At 36.9% G+C, this 17,281-nt stretch overlaps 2 protein-coding genes across 3 annotated transcripts in view; one reads left to right on the top strand and one right to left on the bottom strand.

The window, feature by feature from the left end:
• Positions 1-7,358, bottom strand: part of zgc:161969 (uncharacterized protein LOC569044 homolog) — a 26,657-nt gene extending 19,299 nt beyond the window's left edge. The window contains exon 1 of one of the 2 annotated variants that reach the window (XM_048200466.1): positions 7,344-7,358. In XM_048200466.1, coding sequence (XP_048056423.1) covers positions 7,344-7,349 — 6 coding nt within the window. In that variant the 5' untranslated portion in view covers positions 7,350-7,358. The remainder of the gene's footprint in view (positions 1-7,343) is intronic. The other variant, XM_048200467.1, reaches the window with a different exon arrangement.
• On the top strand, positions 1,768-15,112 carry slc19a2 (solute carrier family 19 member 2). Its single transcript, XM_048200470.1, is given in 7 exon segments — positions 1,768-2,003; positions 5,160-5,726; positions 7,992-8,229; positions 9,759-9,951; positions 13,772-13,862; positions 13,865-13,915; positions 14,015-15,112. Coding segments are annotated over 7 exon segments (1,401 nt in total). The 5' UTR covers positions 1,768-1,874; the 3' UTR covers positions 14,147-15,112.
• The last annotated feature ends 2,169 nt before the right edge of the window (positions 15,113-17,281 follow it).

The following is a 17,281-nucleotide window of genomic DNA, read 5'->3' on the forward strand; positions in this document are numbered from 1 at the left end:
GATTGTTGTCATATTTATAAAAATATGTAAAAACATGTCTGTAATTAAAATAAAAATGATTGATACAGACGCCTTTTGAATGGAAATAAATCACAAGTACTTTGGGTGTCTTGTTCATTATATTTATTTTCATATAAAAGCAACAGAACTTAAATTACATCAAGTTTATCAGCAACACAGCGCGCGAGTGTGAATCCCGCGATATCTGCCTTTGATCTCGTAGTTTCTGATCTACTACGAGAACAGAGAACTGTCAGTTTTGCCTGCACATTTTCACTCCTCCCCTCACTGCAGCCGCCTACTCTCGGCTGAACTTCAGGCGTATGGCAAGCCATTTTAGCATTCAATACTCCTTCCGGTACTTGTCATAAATCAGTTTTGACTAGTCATAATTCCAGTTTCAGATATCTCTTCTGCAATTTTGACTCGTCGTAATTGCAATTAAGATATCTACAATGTGATTGTCACTAGTCATAATATGCATTGAAGATATCTACAGTGTTAATTTGACTAGTCGTAATATACATTAGCCTACAGATATCCACAATGCTTTTATGACTAGTCATATTCTTCCATTGACTTCAATTGGAAAATATTTTCGGATATCTACAAATGAGTTTTGACTAGTAGAAATTGTAATTAAATATATCTCCAATTTGATTATGACTAGACAAAACCTAGTTAGAGATATCTCTAATTTAATCACCACTAGTGCAAATTATAATTTGAGATATGTCTAACTGGGTTTTGTCTTGTCATAATCAAATTGGAGATGTATTTAATTCATCGTTTTTTAAGATATCCAAAAAATACATAGGCCTATGTAGATATCTTTAAGTAATTTATTACTAGTCAAATTACATGGATTTTTGACTAAGCAAAACTTAATTAGAGATATCTTGAAATGAACCGTTTTCTAAGGTTATAGTTGTCAGAGATAGCGTCGGAATCATACTTTCTCATTAGCTCCATAATAATTTACGTTAATGTTTTTCACATTAACGCTCGGTCTCAAACAGAGACAGAAGTCAAACAAACTCACAAGTACCAAAACGAGTAGCATAATGCGCTTAAACTGTCAAATACATACAAAAGTATGTCAAAACAGGCAATCTTGGCGAGTATTCAGATAAACACAGTCAGTTTTGAATCGTTAAATGGCTAAGAAAGTGAACCCATGTCATGTGGAACAGTATTGGGTCCGTTGAACACCGTTCATAAACTCTTAAAGGGACAGCAGTCCAATATTCCTGCTGCTGTCTGTCATGTTAATCAAAGAACAAATCAATTTCAGCTCTTGTCTTGACTGAATAAGTTTTATAACTTTAATGGTAAGAATTGATCTGTAGTAATATTTACAATAAAGACTACAGAAATTAAGGTAACCAATGTAAAATAACACTGAATGTGTCATTTTACATTTGATTACTTTAATTTCTGTAGTATTTCTTACCTGAATAGAAACCAGAAAACTTAGTTTCATAGCTCTCTTTATTCTATTGCATTTATTTGAGCTGTTTATATTTTATTACTGACTTTTACTTTTTTTTTTAATGAAAATAAAACTTTGCATTGAAGAAAAGTAATTTTTGTTTGTATATGTTGTCAATTATAGAAAGAAAATCGGAATCGGCAAAAATCGGTATCAGCCGATCTCACTAACAAAAAATCGGAAATCGGAATCGGCCAAGAAAATTGCAATCGGTGCATCTCTGGTTTAAATGCTAAAACAGCTTGCCATACAGGCTGTCTATAGTTGGTGACTTCATTTTCCCGCGCCGCTTGTCCTCTTGACTACCTTGCGTGCAAACCGGCGAGAGAGTTATTGAGAAATGCATCGTTCGTAGCTTGGAGGTCAATTGGCGCAAGCGATTATGTCTGAACCATGGCTTTACCCTACTGTTTTGCTGTGCGTTTATGGGTTTTTCAGCAGCCACAGACCACTCGAACCTTTTCTAACCTCGTTTTTAATGGGACCTGACAAGAACCTGACTGAGACTGAGGTAATGTGTACACTGCAGTGTGGATTTCTTGTGAAAAGTATAGTGAAAGTGTATGTTTTTTTGTTTTGTTTTGTTTTGTTTTTCTGCTGAATTGATTACCATTTGTATAACCACAGTTTTACTACAAAAACTATAGTTAAAGTATACACTATTAATGATCTGATGTCATATTGTATCCTCTGAATATCATTGAATGTGCGCTGGCGAAGTAAGGGACCGTCTGAAAAGTGTGTATTTTCACTTGAGTCATTTATAAAAATGTATCAGATTACCTTGATTTTTTTTTTTTTTTATATTGCGATGCCTGAAAATACTAAATTTTTTATACTTTATTGATTTATAAATAGATTAACAATTTTTTATTTAAAGCAAGTTTGAAAACTTTATAACTTATTTTTAATGGTTATTTATGTTATTGCCCTTAAATAATTTTTAAATGATCAATCTTTGTCACCTGAAAATAGATTACGCTTACTTGTAAAGTAGAAGCATGCATTTTCTGTCTTGAAACTATATTTATTGTGAAAATCGCTAATAAATGCTAAATTAAATGAAACAATAGTTCAAATATCATTTTCATTTACTCATTAATGTTTGACAATGACATAACATTCATACAAACATGCATACATATGTTTTTTTTTTTTTTTTTTTTTAACAGATATACATGGTAAAATAATAAATTACTCATATGAACAATTTTGCACTGCAGGAAAATTATTGAGGGCATAAAACCAAACTTTACCGCAGTAGGTTTTACCACAGGTTAGGTTATAATTCCGATACATAAACCAGAATGAGTCCTTTCGATTTTATTAGAGTGAAATAAGATACATTAGTGTAGAATTTAATAAGGATAATGAACACGTGCGTCAGTTTGACACGCTTCTCATTCTGTTACTTCCTCACTGAGCACGATGTGAAAGAACATTTAAAGAGAAAGAGATGATGGGAAGAATATACTTGGGTATTGGAAGTCAACTTTGCCAACTATTTTGTCTAATCCCAGAAGTTTAATCTCTTCACAAAAGCCAAATCCTGCATTAATTACTAAAGCTGCATCATGAGATTTTTAGGCTTCAGAGAGTTTGTGTGGTCATCATCTGTCTAAATGTAGACTGTGAGCTTGCATAGTTTCTGTATCCCAGCTTTCAGACATGACAGACATTTTTTGGTCCGCTAATGAATCTATTAATTAATTAATTCAACTGTCCTGCCCTGGAAAACCTTATTGAGTAGTTTGGCATAATAATTCATTATTAGTATTTTTCTCAGAATATATACTGGTGGTCATTATACAGAATTAAGTTGGATAGGGCTGCACAACAATTAATCGCGATTAATCGCTTGCAAAATAAAGTCTGTGTTTACGTAATATATGTGTGTGTTCTGTGTATAATAATTATGTATATATAAATACATGCACATACATGTATATATTTAAGAAAAAAATTATATTTATAAATATTTATATAAAAAAAATTATTTTTCCACAAATTTTGTATGTATGCAAATTGTATAATATCCCAAGGTACACATTTCTAGTAATTGTGCAGTTAATTCTCATATTGTATTTTCAGAAAGTTTTGGGATATTTTGGAAAATGTTATCTGTTGTACACGCAAAAACTAAACTTGATCGAATATCCCCCCAAAAAACAATGACGTCAACTGAAACTGAAACTGAAACTTTCCGGTTGTCACCTTTTCGGTTGTGACGATTTTCCGCTCAATGACGATTTTCAGCACGTGGTTAGCTAGCACAGTTCTCAACAGTTGTACTCCCATAACTACATTTAATGGAATAACTCCCATAAAAGTTTGCTTAATTGCAGAAAATGGTGTTTGTTAGTGACGTTCCTTAAAGCTCCACACAGATTTTCAGACTTTTGAACACATTTAACTCAGAATGATGATCTATCTGCTGTGAAAGAGAGGCTAAGAGAGGAGGAACACAGGAATATTTCCTGATGTGGTTAAAATCTCAGCCAATGGACTAAAACATACACTGTTTCAGTAGTGACATGAAAATGCAGAACTTTTTTTTTTTTTTTTTCCATAAAGTTCATGATTTACAAACAAAATATAAAATATTTTTTCACTTTTTAAAAAAATCAAAAATATAAAAAAAAAAAAAAAAAAAAAGGAAAAAAAATTGCAAAAATTATTTCAATATTTTCATAAGTTGAAATTTAGATGTTAGAGTTCGGGACAGCCACCTCTCAGATGAAAGTACCCAATAAATTAATATATTTTATATATTAATCTTACTGATATTTTAAATATTATTGTGGGATTCAATGGATAATAGAAAGATCTTAGTATACATCTAAAATTTGAATACTAAAATGCTTTTTAAATGTGTATTTTGGTTGTGAGACAGCAGTTTGCACCAATTCTGTAGAACGGCCCTTATATATAAACAGGAATTGATGTCATAGAGAGAATCCCTCTAAGGTTAGTTCAGGTTGTAAAATGTCCCCAAAATTTATTATATTCATTAATTAACAATTTGTGATAATTTGTAAAAACCTTTGTTGTATTTTAATTCACTTAATTAAAATTTGTACACTTGCATTTTTATGCAATATATTTAAGGTGTAAGGAAAGCGTTACTGCAGTGCTTTTTATTTAATGGTCACACCACATTACTTTCTTTTTTTGGAGTTAAAGGGTTAGTTCACCCAAAAATGAAAGCAATGTCATTAATTACTCACTCTCATGTCGTTCCACACCCGTAAGACCTTCGTTCATCTTCAGAACACAAATTAAGATATTTTTGATGAAATCCGATGGCTCAGTGAGGCCTGCACTTTCAATATTCTCGTGGCTTTATAATATTAATATTGAACCACTGTACTCACATGAACTGATTTAAATATGTTTTTAGTACATTAATGGATCTTGAGAGAGGAAATGTCATTGCTGGCTATGCAGGCCTCACTGAGCCATCGGATTTCATCAAAAATATCTTAATTTGTGTTCTGAAGATGAATGAAGGTCTTACGGGTGTGGAACGGCATGAGGGCGAGGAATAAATGACATTATTTTCATTTTTGGGTGAACTAACCCTTTAAATTTTAAGCTAGATTTGAATCTTATCATAAGCATTCTTATCTATTATTGCCTCTTCTAACTACTTTAACTTTCATCACAGGTTGTGAGCCAGATCTATCCATTTTGGACATATTCCTACCTTGTCCTGCTTTTCCCTGTTTTCCTGGCCACAGATTACCTTCGCTACAAGCCTGTGCTCATCCTCCAGGCGGCCAGCTTCATAGTGACATATGCTATGCTCATGAAGGCCCAGGGCGTGCGGGCCATGCAGTTACTGGAGTTCTTCTTCGGTGTGGCCACGGCCACTGAAGTTGCGTACTACTCCTACATCTACAGTGTTGTGGAGCCGTCTCATTACCAGAAGGTGACTGGTTTTTGTCGTAGCATCACACTGTTGGGCTCAGCCATTGGCTCATTCATTGGACAGATTCTGGTGTCTGTAGCCAGTGTACCTCTTTTTTACTTGAGCGTCATCACACTGGCGTCCTCCTGCATAGCCTTTGTTGCCCCTTGGTTCCTACCCATGCCCGAGAAGAGCCTGTTCTTTCACCAGAAAGAGAGCAGCGCTCAGGATGAAGCCGTACTGGAACCCATGAACCGCAGTCACATGATCGAGAATCCAGAGGATCCAGAGTCCAAAGTGCAGCTTAGTGCAGATGAAAGAACGGTGGGTAGTTTATGATAATATCATTTAAAAAAATGTATATGGTTTATTTGTTTGCTCTTCTAAAATGCTTTATTAAACAATATTAAGAGTCAGTGAGCATGAATTGGAGCCACGATCTCAAGGCCCCGCCCACACTCCTGCGATCTCAAGGCCCCTCCCTCACCCCACGATCTCAAGGCCCCGCCCATACTCCCACGATCTCAAGGCACCGCCCACACCCCCGTGATCTCAAGGCCCCTCCCTCACCCCACGATCTCAAGGCCCCGCCCATACTCCCGCGATCTCAAGGCACCGCCCACACCCCCGTGATCTCAAGGCCCCTCCCTCACCCCCGATCTCAAGGCCCCCCACACCCCGCGATCTCAAGGCCCCGCCCATACTCCCGCGATCTCAAGGCCCCTCCCTCACCCACGATCTCAAGGCCCCGCCCATACTCCTGCGATCTCAAGGCCCCTCCCTCACCCCACGATCTCAAGGCCCCGCCCACACTCCTGCGATCTCAAGGCCCCTCCCTCACCCCACGATCTCAAGGCCCCGCCCATACTCCTGCGATCTCAAGGCCCCGCCCATACCCCGCGATCTCAAGACCCCGCCCACACTCCTGCGATCTCAAGGCCCTGCCCATCACCCCGATCTCAAGGCCCCGCCCACACTCCTGCGATCTCAAGGCCCCGCCCACACTCCTGCTGATCTCAAGGCCCCGCCCACACCCGTGATCTCAAGGCCCCTCCCACACCCCACGATCTCAAGGCCCCGCCCATACTCCCGCGATCTCAAGGCCCGCCCACACCCCGTGATCTCAAGGCCCCTCCCACACCCCGCGATCTCAAGGCCCCTCCCTCATCCCGCGATCTCAAGGCCCCGCCCACACTCCCGCGATCTCAAGACCCGCCCACACCCCGCGATCTCAAGGCCCCCCCACACCCCGCGATCTCAAGGCCCCCCCACACCCCGCGATCTCAAGGCCCCTCCCTCAACCCGCGATCTCAAGGCCCCCCCACACTCCGCGATCTCAAGGCCCCTCCCTCAACCCGCGATCTCAAGGCCCCGCCCACACTCCCGCGATCTCAAGGCCCCGCCCACACTCCCGCGATCTCAAGGCCCCGCCCACACTCCTGCGATCTCAAGGCCCCGCCCACACTCCTGCAGAATCGATTAATAAACAGAAAAACTCATTATGTCAGTGTGAAATAAATAATTCTGGAAATGTAGAAATTAAAGTTAAAGCTCCGATCTCCTCCCGAAGATCCAGAAAAAAAGTTTGTTGGTGCTTCAGTGGCTACTTCACTCAGAGAAGCTGTCAATCATGATGTCAAAACCCGCGATTTTATAGCATCAAATAACTTATTTAAAGAACGAACACTTGAACTTACATCAGCGTGATTTAAAAACTGCCTAAAATGACAGAAACCATCTTTGGAAAAAAATATTTGACGTCCCATGACATTACATGGAGAGGGCAGGGTTTATGACCTATACTGGGATCAGCCATCTGGGACGCTTTGGCTTGAACGCGAGATGGCCAATCAGAGACGTTTAAATCTGGACAATGGCCAATCAGAGGTGTTTAAAGGATTAGTTCGCTTCAGAATGAAAATTTCTTGATAATTTACTCACCCCCATGTCATCCAAGATGTTTATATCTTTCTTTCTTCAGTCGAAAAGAAATGAAGGTTTTTGAGGAAAACATTCCAGGATTTTTCTCCATATAGTGGACTTCACTGGGGTTCAACGGGTTGAAGGTCCAAATGTCAGTTTCAGTGCAGCTTCAAAGAGCTCTACATGATCCCAGACGAGGAATAAGGGTCTTATCTAGAGAAACCATCGGACATTTTCTAAAAACAATCAACATTTATATACTTTTTAACCACAAATGCTCGTCTTGCACTGCTCTGTGATGCTCCACACATTACGTAATCACGTTGGAAAGGTCACGCGTGATGTCGGCAGAAGTACTGATCCAGTGTTACAAAGTGAATGTGCAAAGACTAAGTCAAACGGCCTTTATTAAAAAAAGGTAAAACGACGATTTTGAAGTTGGCAGAGAAAATGACCCTACCGCGGTACTTCACTACGTCACGCATGACCTTTCCAACGTGCTTCAGAGCCTAGTGTAAACAGAGCCTTAATCTGTTTCAAAGTTTAACCAAAGTCTGACAAATGTTCTTTTTTGTTAATCATTTATACTGATATGTTCACAGACGTATGCATGTTTCTCAGATGACTGTCTATGACTTGGTTTTGACTCATTTGTTTGATTTTCAGACTCTCAAGGACAACACTAGCAATAATAGATTACTGGAAGTGTTGTCAGTGCTCTGGGCAGACTTCCTGCAGTGTTACTCATGCCCTACCCTTCTGGCCTGGTCAGTGTGGTGGGCTTTGTCCACGTGTGGTTACATCCAGGTGATTAATTACACTCAAGCACTTTGGGAGAAAATCTTGCCTTCCAGTGATTTTGTGATCTACAATGGATATGTGGAGACCATTGCTACTGTGCTTGGTATGGCCATCTGTTTATAATCCATTTTATTTCTTAAATATTCAACTTCAATTCTTGACAAATCCTCACTTTCATAATTTTCAGCACAAATTCAACAATCATATATGGGTCATTGACTAATAAGGTTTTTAACAGTGTAAAAAAAAAAAACCTAATGGAGATATAATTAATTTTGAAGTTTTATTAACACTGCTTTTGTCATTTTTTACAATATGGACAAAATTTGTCACCAAAACATTCATTCGGTTTAACCAAAATTTTGGTTTTACCAAATGACTCTTTTGGTTACACCGAATGATGATATTTTCAAACAATGCTAACATGCTGATATCTAGCTAGCTAGGAAAAGGACAATTTTATATTTAGTAGAAGTTTTTAAAATATTACCACATTTTCCATGTTTTATAGCGGTTGCACCGAATGACCTGATGTTTCGGGACATGCGTATTAGCAAGTGAAAACATGAATTTTTCAAATAGATAAAAGCGAGTTAGTTACTTTGTTGTCCTTTGCAGGCGTCTGAATGATGTCACATCCTGTCACATGATACTGACCGCATGACTTGATCCAAAATGGTCCCTTTATATTGGTTACTCCAAATGACGTAAATGAAATTCATTTTTCCGGACATTCTTTCTCATAACAAAACAACCACTTCTACACATAATTTTAATACCATTTTGCACTATGTTGACATATGACGTTCTAAAATCATGTCAGAAATAAAAAAATAAACATTTATTACATTTTAAGATATTTTAATCACAAATGAAATGGCTGTATTGGCCTTTGGAGAGTTAAACCGAATGACCTTTTGACACTTCAAAATCTTTAAAATACCTTTATATGAAGCGAATTTATAATTAAAACCTTTTGGATTCAATAAAAGAGATCAAGTTATACTAACTCACATACTTTAGATGCCATATCTTTGTTTTTATTATTATTATTAAAGCCTTTGGACAAAAAAACCTGTCACGTCATTGACCCAAATAACAACAGACACAATTCGCAATAAAAGGGCACCTATTATGCTTTAAATTTTATCTTTCTTCAGAGCAGGGGTGTTAAACTCAGTTCCTGGAGGGCCACAGCCCTGCAGAGTTTAGCTTTGACCTTAATTAAATGCACCTGATGCAACTAATCAAATCCTTCAGGATTATTTGAAAACGTGTGTTGAGCTGCGTTCCCACCGAAATTGCCTGGAACAATTTGTCCCAGGAACTTTTTTTCCCCCAGACCTTTTGCTGTCTGAACTCAGCAGTAAATCTCCAGGAACAGGATTGGGCACCCCTGCTCTAAGCAGCTGACCAGTCACAACAGACTGGGTCAGCTGACTTTAAAGAGAAAGGAGCTAAAACAGGGCATTTCAGGCAGAGTATAGTAAAAAAATATATATTTTTGAACTTTAAATTATGTAAATGTATTCTAGCAGACCTCAACAATGAGATTATGACCTTGGAAATGAGCATATTATTACATTTTAACAGTGCTTTGGCAAGATTAAATTATTATGTTTTTCCCACCAGGTGCTTTTGCAGCATTTGTTGTAGGCTATGTGAAAGTGTCCTGGTCGGTGTGGGGAGAACTTGCTCTCTGCATGTTCTCTGTGATCATTGCAGTGTGTGTGTTTCTCACGGACACCATCAGGAATATCTGGGTCTGCTACACTGCCTACATCATCTTCAGAGCTACCTACATGCTGCTTATCACCATTGCAACGTAAGTTAACTGTCAGTATGTATCAGTTTTCTTTAGAAATCAACTGTGTGCTGGAAAACCAGTGACCGCTTACACACATGCCCATTGCTTTTCACGGATAGACAAACAAAACGTCTCTCAAACACACACACAGAAATAAATTAATGCGACTATAAATATTGCTCTGTTTTAATTTGTCAAATAAAATCAGCCAAAATGCACAAAAAAAAAAAAATAAAATAACACATCCAAGATTGAGAACATCATGCACGCACACGCACAAAGTTAAAAAGTTATTTTTTTTGTTGTAATTGTGATTTCATAATATGAATCCAACTGGAAAATCTTATGAAAAGATGTCTTCAATTAGTCAAATAGTGAATAGTGGAGCTCTGCTGCCATCTGCTGGTTGAAGTGATAATTCTTTCCTTAATGGCAAAAATGCGAGACCATAAGATTTGCCAGTCTGACGTTGTTTTTCTTGATTTTTCGTGTTTTTAATGGCTAAATGGTTATATTTTGTCTGGTTTAATTGTGTTTATTGCTATGCCATACTTTATTTTGCTGTATCCTACAGTTAATACACTTAAGTCCAGTTATGGATGACAAGGACAAAAAAAATCTAAATCTTTTGTCGTCAAATTCTGGCTTCCTAGTGATGTGAAATATGAGCATGAGTCTTCACAGGGTGATCATTTTGACTTTATTTTGTATTTGAGCTGCGCAACTTGGACATGGCATCAGTCTTGGCGCCTATGTTTAGCGAAGCTAAAGCTAAAAGCTTCTGGGACGCTATATACCATGGCGCGGCTGGTGAAAACACAAGCGTTCACTAGTGTGGCCGCAGACACTATCTTGGTCACAAGCAACTTCCTTCCGTTCAGTGCACCACAGAGGAAAGCTGTGCCTGCTAATGCACTCCCACGGCCCACTCTGTTGAGACTGGTTGGCAACCTTGACTGATTCTGTAAAGTCCATTGGGATAAACAGACTGAGACAACACTATCAGAGTTTGAGGGCAGTCCTCATTCTCATTTTATTATTTCCTGCAAAGGCAAAAGCTAAATTGCACCACTCTGTGCCAGCCAAGCTAGAAGTTCCATGGGCCAGAATAAACAATGACATTTTAAAGCTTTCCCTCTTCTGTACTCAGTATATGTTCTTTGAGAAAATCAGGTGTCGTCTTTGATCTTCTGAGGGTTGTGGTCTGGAGCTGGCTTCCGCTTTCTGCTTGTGCTCTTTCTCTCTTCAACAGATCTTCTACACACACCTGAGAGCTCTAAGGGCCTGTTTTTAATGTTCATTTTGATGCACATTATCTCTTCATTTACACATAGGTTGCTTCTGCTTGCACTAGTATATTACCTGCATGTGTCAATCACTAAGTTACTTGCGTCAATGGCTTTAGAAATACACACATTTTTTGTGTATTTTATCAGATTTCTACCTTGCTAGACAATTACAGTCAAACCAAAAATTATTCAGATAATTTTTGATATTTTTATATATTTTTACTAGTGGGTGCAGGACACTATAGTTCATTTATGTAAGTGAGGATAGCAAAATAAACTGTGACATAAAAATTAAAAATTTGGAACCAAAAATTATTCAGACACTTTGACTTGACCATGTTTTCCTTAAGTGTTATCTGACATAATTAAAGGGTTAGTTCACCCAAAAATGAAATGTCTGTCATTTATTACTCACCCTCATGTCGTTCCACACCTGTAAGACCTTCATTAATCTTCAGAACACAAATTAAGATATTTTTGATGAAATGGCTCAGTGAGGCTTCCGATGGCTCAATGAGGCTTCCATAGGGAGCAATGACATTTCCTCTCTCAAGATCCATTAATGTACTAAAAACATATTTAAATCAGTTCATGTGAGTACAGTGGTTTAATATTAATATTATAAAGCCACGAGAATATTTTTGGTGCGCCAAAAAAACAAAATAACAACTTTAGTGATGGCCGATTTCAAAACACTAGTGATGGGAAGTTCGGATCATTTTACTGACTCGGACTTTTGAGTCTCGTTCAACAAAATGAACGAATCTTTTTTCGAGTCATTTCGTTCATTTCGTTCATTTTAGCAAAATGTAATTAAAATGTTACGTGTTACTTCCCCAACACATCTACTACTTATGCAAACGTTGATCCCACTACAAACAATACAAAACTACAATGCTATAAGATTCAGAAATGATTAATTCATTACCTGGGTCTTCAGTTTATGACAAGCTGATTAAGCTCACCTCACCTCTTGTCTGACAAGTCTTCGGGTTTAAGTCATTCCTTAATGACGTGACAGGCAGTCCCATGCTAAACCAATGCAGTCTGAGCCGGTAAGAGAATTGATTAGTTCTCTTCATGAGTCTTTCGGGTTTTGAGTCGTTCCTTAATCACGTAACAGACCCATACGCTATTTCTGACATTTCTGTCACTGTTTTTGTTACTGTTTCTTGAGGATCTGTGGTGTGTTATTATAAATAAATAAAGCCCTGTTATAAATAAAATGTTGATTAATTTATCTTTTTGACTGTCTATCTGTAAATAAACACTAGGCTATATAATAATATAATGATCCAAGCCTACAATACAAAGTATTTATAGCCTAGTTTGTTCATTTTTACTCCAATTTTGAGTTTGCTGTTATAATAATTGCTTTTCCTAAGGCAGACTTGACATATTGGTCTATATATGTATAAGAAGATTGCTCAAAAAGAACATAATGACATAAATTAAAAGCAAATAACATTTTGAATTTGAATTATTAATGTTAGTTTAAAACATCAAGGTTATGATAACTTCAGCTTTAACAGTTGTAACACAAACTCAAACAAAACTGGAGAGTTAACGTTGTTTACTAATAAATATAATGTGCTTGGGTCACACAGCATAGCGTATGGGTCTGTCACGTGATTAAGGAAGGACTCAAAAACCCGAAAGACTCATAAAAAGAACTAATCAATTCTCTTTCCGGCTCAGAATGCATTGGTAGCGTATGGGTCTGTCACGTGATTAAGGAACGACTCAAAACCCGAAAGACTCATGAAATGAACTAATCAATTGAATCATCAGGTGAACTACTACTAGCCAGTACAGAACCTGTAGAATATTGCACATGCGCGACTGAACGAATCACCCCCCGAGACGACTCGTTCTTCCCGAGTCACATTAAAGATTCGTTCAAAATGAACGAATCGTTCAAGAACGACACATCACTACAAAACACTGCTTCAGGAAGCTTCAGAGCATTATGAATCTTTTGTGTCAAATCATGATTCAGATCGCGTGTCAAACTGCCAATGGCTGAAATCACGTGACTTTGGCGCTCCGAACCGCTGATTCGACACTGATTCATAAAGCTCCGAAGCTTATATTTCATTTATAATTTATGCAGTAAAGACTTTAAAGTGTTTGATAAGTTCAATTTCTGTATATTTCCACCTGTTTGACAGGTAAATATGACATTTATTATGATTGGTTTATGTGAAGATAGTTTTAAGTTCACTTAAATTAAAAGTAGTTATTTTTTAAAGCCTAATAAATGTTAAAATTGATAGTTTTCAGTTATACGGTAATGATAAATGTCTATAATTAATGTTTTTTAAAAATCAATTTCATACAGACATAAATAGTATCAGTAATACTGGCCTTCATTCATAAAAACATGCCATTAAACGAATATACTCCATAAAACTTCAATGTTTTTAATCGTGATTAATTACAGAAAAAATGTGTGATTTAATACATTTTTGGCAGCACTAATTTAAATGCTTTACACTTTAAATCGATGTTGGGAAAGATCATATTCATGTGTCTCTTTTATATTGCAGGTATCAGATTGCTGCTAACTTAAGCATGAAACGATATGCTTTAGTTTTCGGAGTGAACACTTTCATCGCACTCGTTCTGCAGACGCTTCTTCACCGCTGATTGTAGTAGATTCTGCTGGTTTGGGCCTGGACATTTTTCTACAGGTAAAGCACAACATGAATCCAGCTGAGTGTGTCATAATGCTTTTGAATCCCTAATGAAAGCTGCTAATATCCTGTGGAATTTTGTTTGCTGTTTTCCAGTTCCTCATCTATGCGAGTTACTTTGCTGCAGTAGCAGTGATATTCTTCATTGCAGGGCTGTATAAACTGCTCAGAAGGAGATCTGAAGGACAGAATGAATTACCCTCTACAGAGGCCGTTCCAGAGACATGAAACGCCTCATATCAGCTTCTTTTAAGCTCAAGGTGAAGCACAAAATAATTCTCTGTTCAACTGAACGTATATGTAAAAAAAAGTATATAAAGACAAAAGCAGCATTTCCAGATCAGTCACACTTGATTGGTCCAGCTTTATAGATTAATAAGCACTGATGATTATGATTGTCATTACTAAGTGGTCATTGTGGGTCACAGATTATGTAGAACAAAATGCACTAATGTAAATAGATACCATTATGATGCCTTATTTATGTCTGTTACTTGGTAGTAAGAAACTGTGTGGTTGGTTCATAAAAACCAGGACCTTAATTTATAAAAATATGAAACGCATTTATACATTCATCCAAGGTATTTGAATTTCTAGTGCAGTGTGCGAGGTTGGGCCCTGTAATTAATTATTATAATTTTAGTCAAAAGAATTGAGCCAATAATAGTCGAACTGTTATGCCAGTACAATCAGTACATACAGAGCACTACAAAAAAGATTTGAATAGAAATGGTGTACATTCTTTCCTTGTACACTCTAAAACATGCTTAAACACAAACCCAAGTTGGGTTGAAAATGGACAAACTTAAATGTTTTAACAGGTTTAAAACGGGTTTTAACGGGTTTAATGGGTTAAACGTCTGACCAACCTGCTGGGCAGTTTCATTTTGCCCAACTATTGTTTAAAGGGGTCATGAACTGAGTTGTTTTATAATGTTTCCTGTGGTGCACTTATAATATTAGTATGCTTTTTAGATCAAAAATTGTCATAATTTAGAAATAAAAGGCATTTTTCCTACCCTGAATTTAGCCCTCTGATTTGAATGCTCTATTTTAAGGGGCGTGTCTGCGGTGAGACTTCAGTGGAAACGCCCACCGCTGTGATTGGCTGATATCTTTCCATTTGAAATAGCCAAGTATTAGCACATTTTTACTTTTACAGCTCTCAAGGTTAAAGGGTTAGTTCACCCAAAAATTAAAATAATGTCATTAATTACTCACCCTCATGTCGTTCCACACCCGTAAGACCTTCGTTCATCTTCAGAAAAAAATTAACGATATTTTTGATGAAATCCGATGGCTCAGTGAGCCCTGCATTGACAGCAAGATAATTAACACTTTCAGTGCCCAGAAAGATAATAAAGACATATTTAAAACAGTCCATGTGACTACATTAATGTTATGAAGTGACGAGAATACTTTTTGTGCACCAAAAAAACAAAATAATGATTTTATTCAGCAATATCTAGTGATGGACGATTTCACTGCTTCGGGAAGCTTCAAAGCTTTACGAATCTTTTGTTTCGACTCAGTGGTTCGGAGCACCAAAATCACGTGATTTCAGTAAACGAGGCTTTGTTACATCATAAGTGTTTCGAAATTTCAATAACTCACGTGACTTTGGCAGTTTGATATGTGCTCCGAACCACTGATTCGAAACAAAAGCTTCCAAGCTTCATGAAGCAGTGTTTTGAAATCGCCCATCACTAAATATTGTTGAATAAAGTCATTATTTTGTTTTTTGGTGCACAAAAAGTATTCTCATCACTTCATAACATTAAGGTTGAGCCACTTTAGTCACATGACCTGTTTTAAATACATCTTTAAAAAGGACATGATCTTGCTTTCATCATAACTAACAGGGCAAACTTGATGTAACTAACTTGATTCGTTGAATAAAACAGGAGTTTTGGTGCGAGTCCAGAACTCAGTCACTGATAAACTTGCGCTGTTTGATTGACAGCTCCAGCGATTGTAAAGGGAGCGTTCTTTGATCGCTTTCTATATATAATTTTATCACCGTTTAAATAACAGATTGTTTTCACCCTACTAAGAGAAACAAGGTGAAGTTGACCGTTTAGTCACTGGTTTGATTTACTGACAAAAAACATCTGTATCCGATATCAGATCAGGCAATTAGAATGAACACAGTTACTGACATGTTGTTGCATTACTGTCGAGTCCATATCGTAAAAGTCTGTTTGCACTGAAATGTGATTGATTTACCAAAGAATCCACAGTGAAATGAACCAAATACAAATAAATAAAGCTCAACTGAGACATTCACATTTTTAAAAATAAATAACCATATTCCCATGCCAGTGTTTCACCTATCTATAGGCACAATCCAGAATCAGTCGTTCGCTGGATCTGGTGTCACTAAAAGCTTTTATTGGACTAAGAAGGATGCTTTTAATCCTGAAACTTACAGGATATTCTTATAGTACGATGGCCTCTTATATATCAAAAGCTCAAGGAAAAGTTGATTTCTCAATTCATGACCCCTTTAAAAAGTACTATTATGGCTGGCTTAAAATGAACCCAAAATAGGTTGGAAATTGTTGTACGGTGTTGCAGGTGTTCTGCTGGCCTTATATTACGTTTCTCCAAACACAAACTACAGATGTTTTGTTGAACATCCCATCTCTGTTTTATTTATTTGTTATAAAAATTATTTGTTAAAAAGCGCATCTTCATTTACAGAGAAGGGGAGTGTGTCTGTGTGTTTATTGAACACTGCTCTTATAGTCCTGGATATATCATGTTACGCACAACAGAAGAAAATGAATTATTTTTATAGGTTTGTAATTGATTGAAGAAAGATCAAAAGTCAGAATAATATGACCAGTTGACTATGACCAGCTGAAAGGTGCATCGCATCACCTATTGTACCACATTTCAAATATCTAATGAATCTTTATCTATGGTCTAGCTCTAAAGAAAAATTGATAAAGTAGGAAGCTTTTTTAGAAATATGCAATGCATAAGTAATGAGCTTTCACACTCATTAGAAATCTTCTTACATATTCAGCCTTCTTCAAAAAATTACATTTTAAATGTGTATTTTTAAAGCAATAACATATGATTGCCTTGATAGGCTATATAAATGAAGTCATGATTGTGCCAACTTTATAACAAATGTATTTTTTTATGTTTGTTTGTTTTTTTCCACTGACAATATTTCAAGCTTGTTGTAAAGTGTTATGGAAATGTGAGACCAAAACATGGTTGTGTGTGGGAACGACATCTATATGTCCCATGTAAGGTATTTATTTATTTTTAGGTTTTGTGTTTTTGTTGTGCTGCTCTTTTTTTTTATTGTTATTTTACAAGTATTGTTCTGTTGAGGTTTTCTAAATAAAG

This window comes from Megalobrama amblycephala, linkage group LG8 (genome assembly GCF_018812025.1).
Source record: "Megalobrama amblycephala isolate DHTTF-2021 linkage group LG8, ASM1881202v1, whole genome shotgun sequence".
Lineage (NCBI taxonomy): Eukaryota > Metazoa > Chordata > Actinopteri > Cypriniformes > Xenocyprididae > Megalobrama > Megalobrama amblycephala.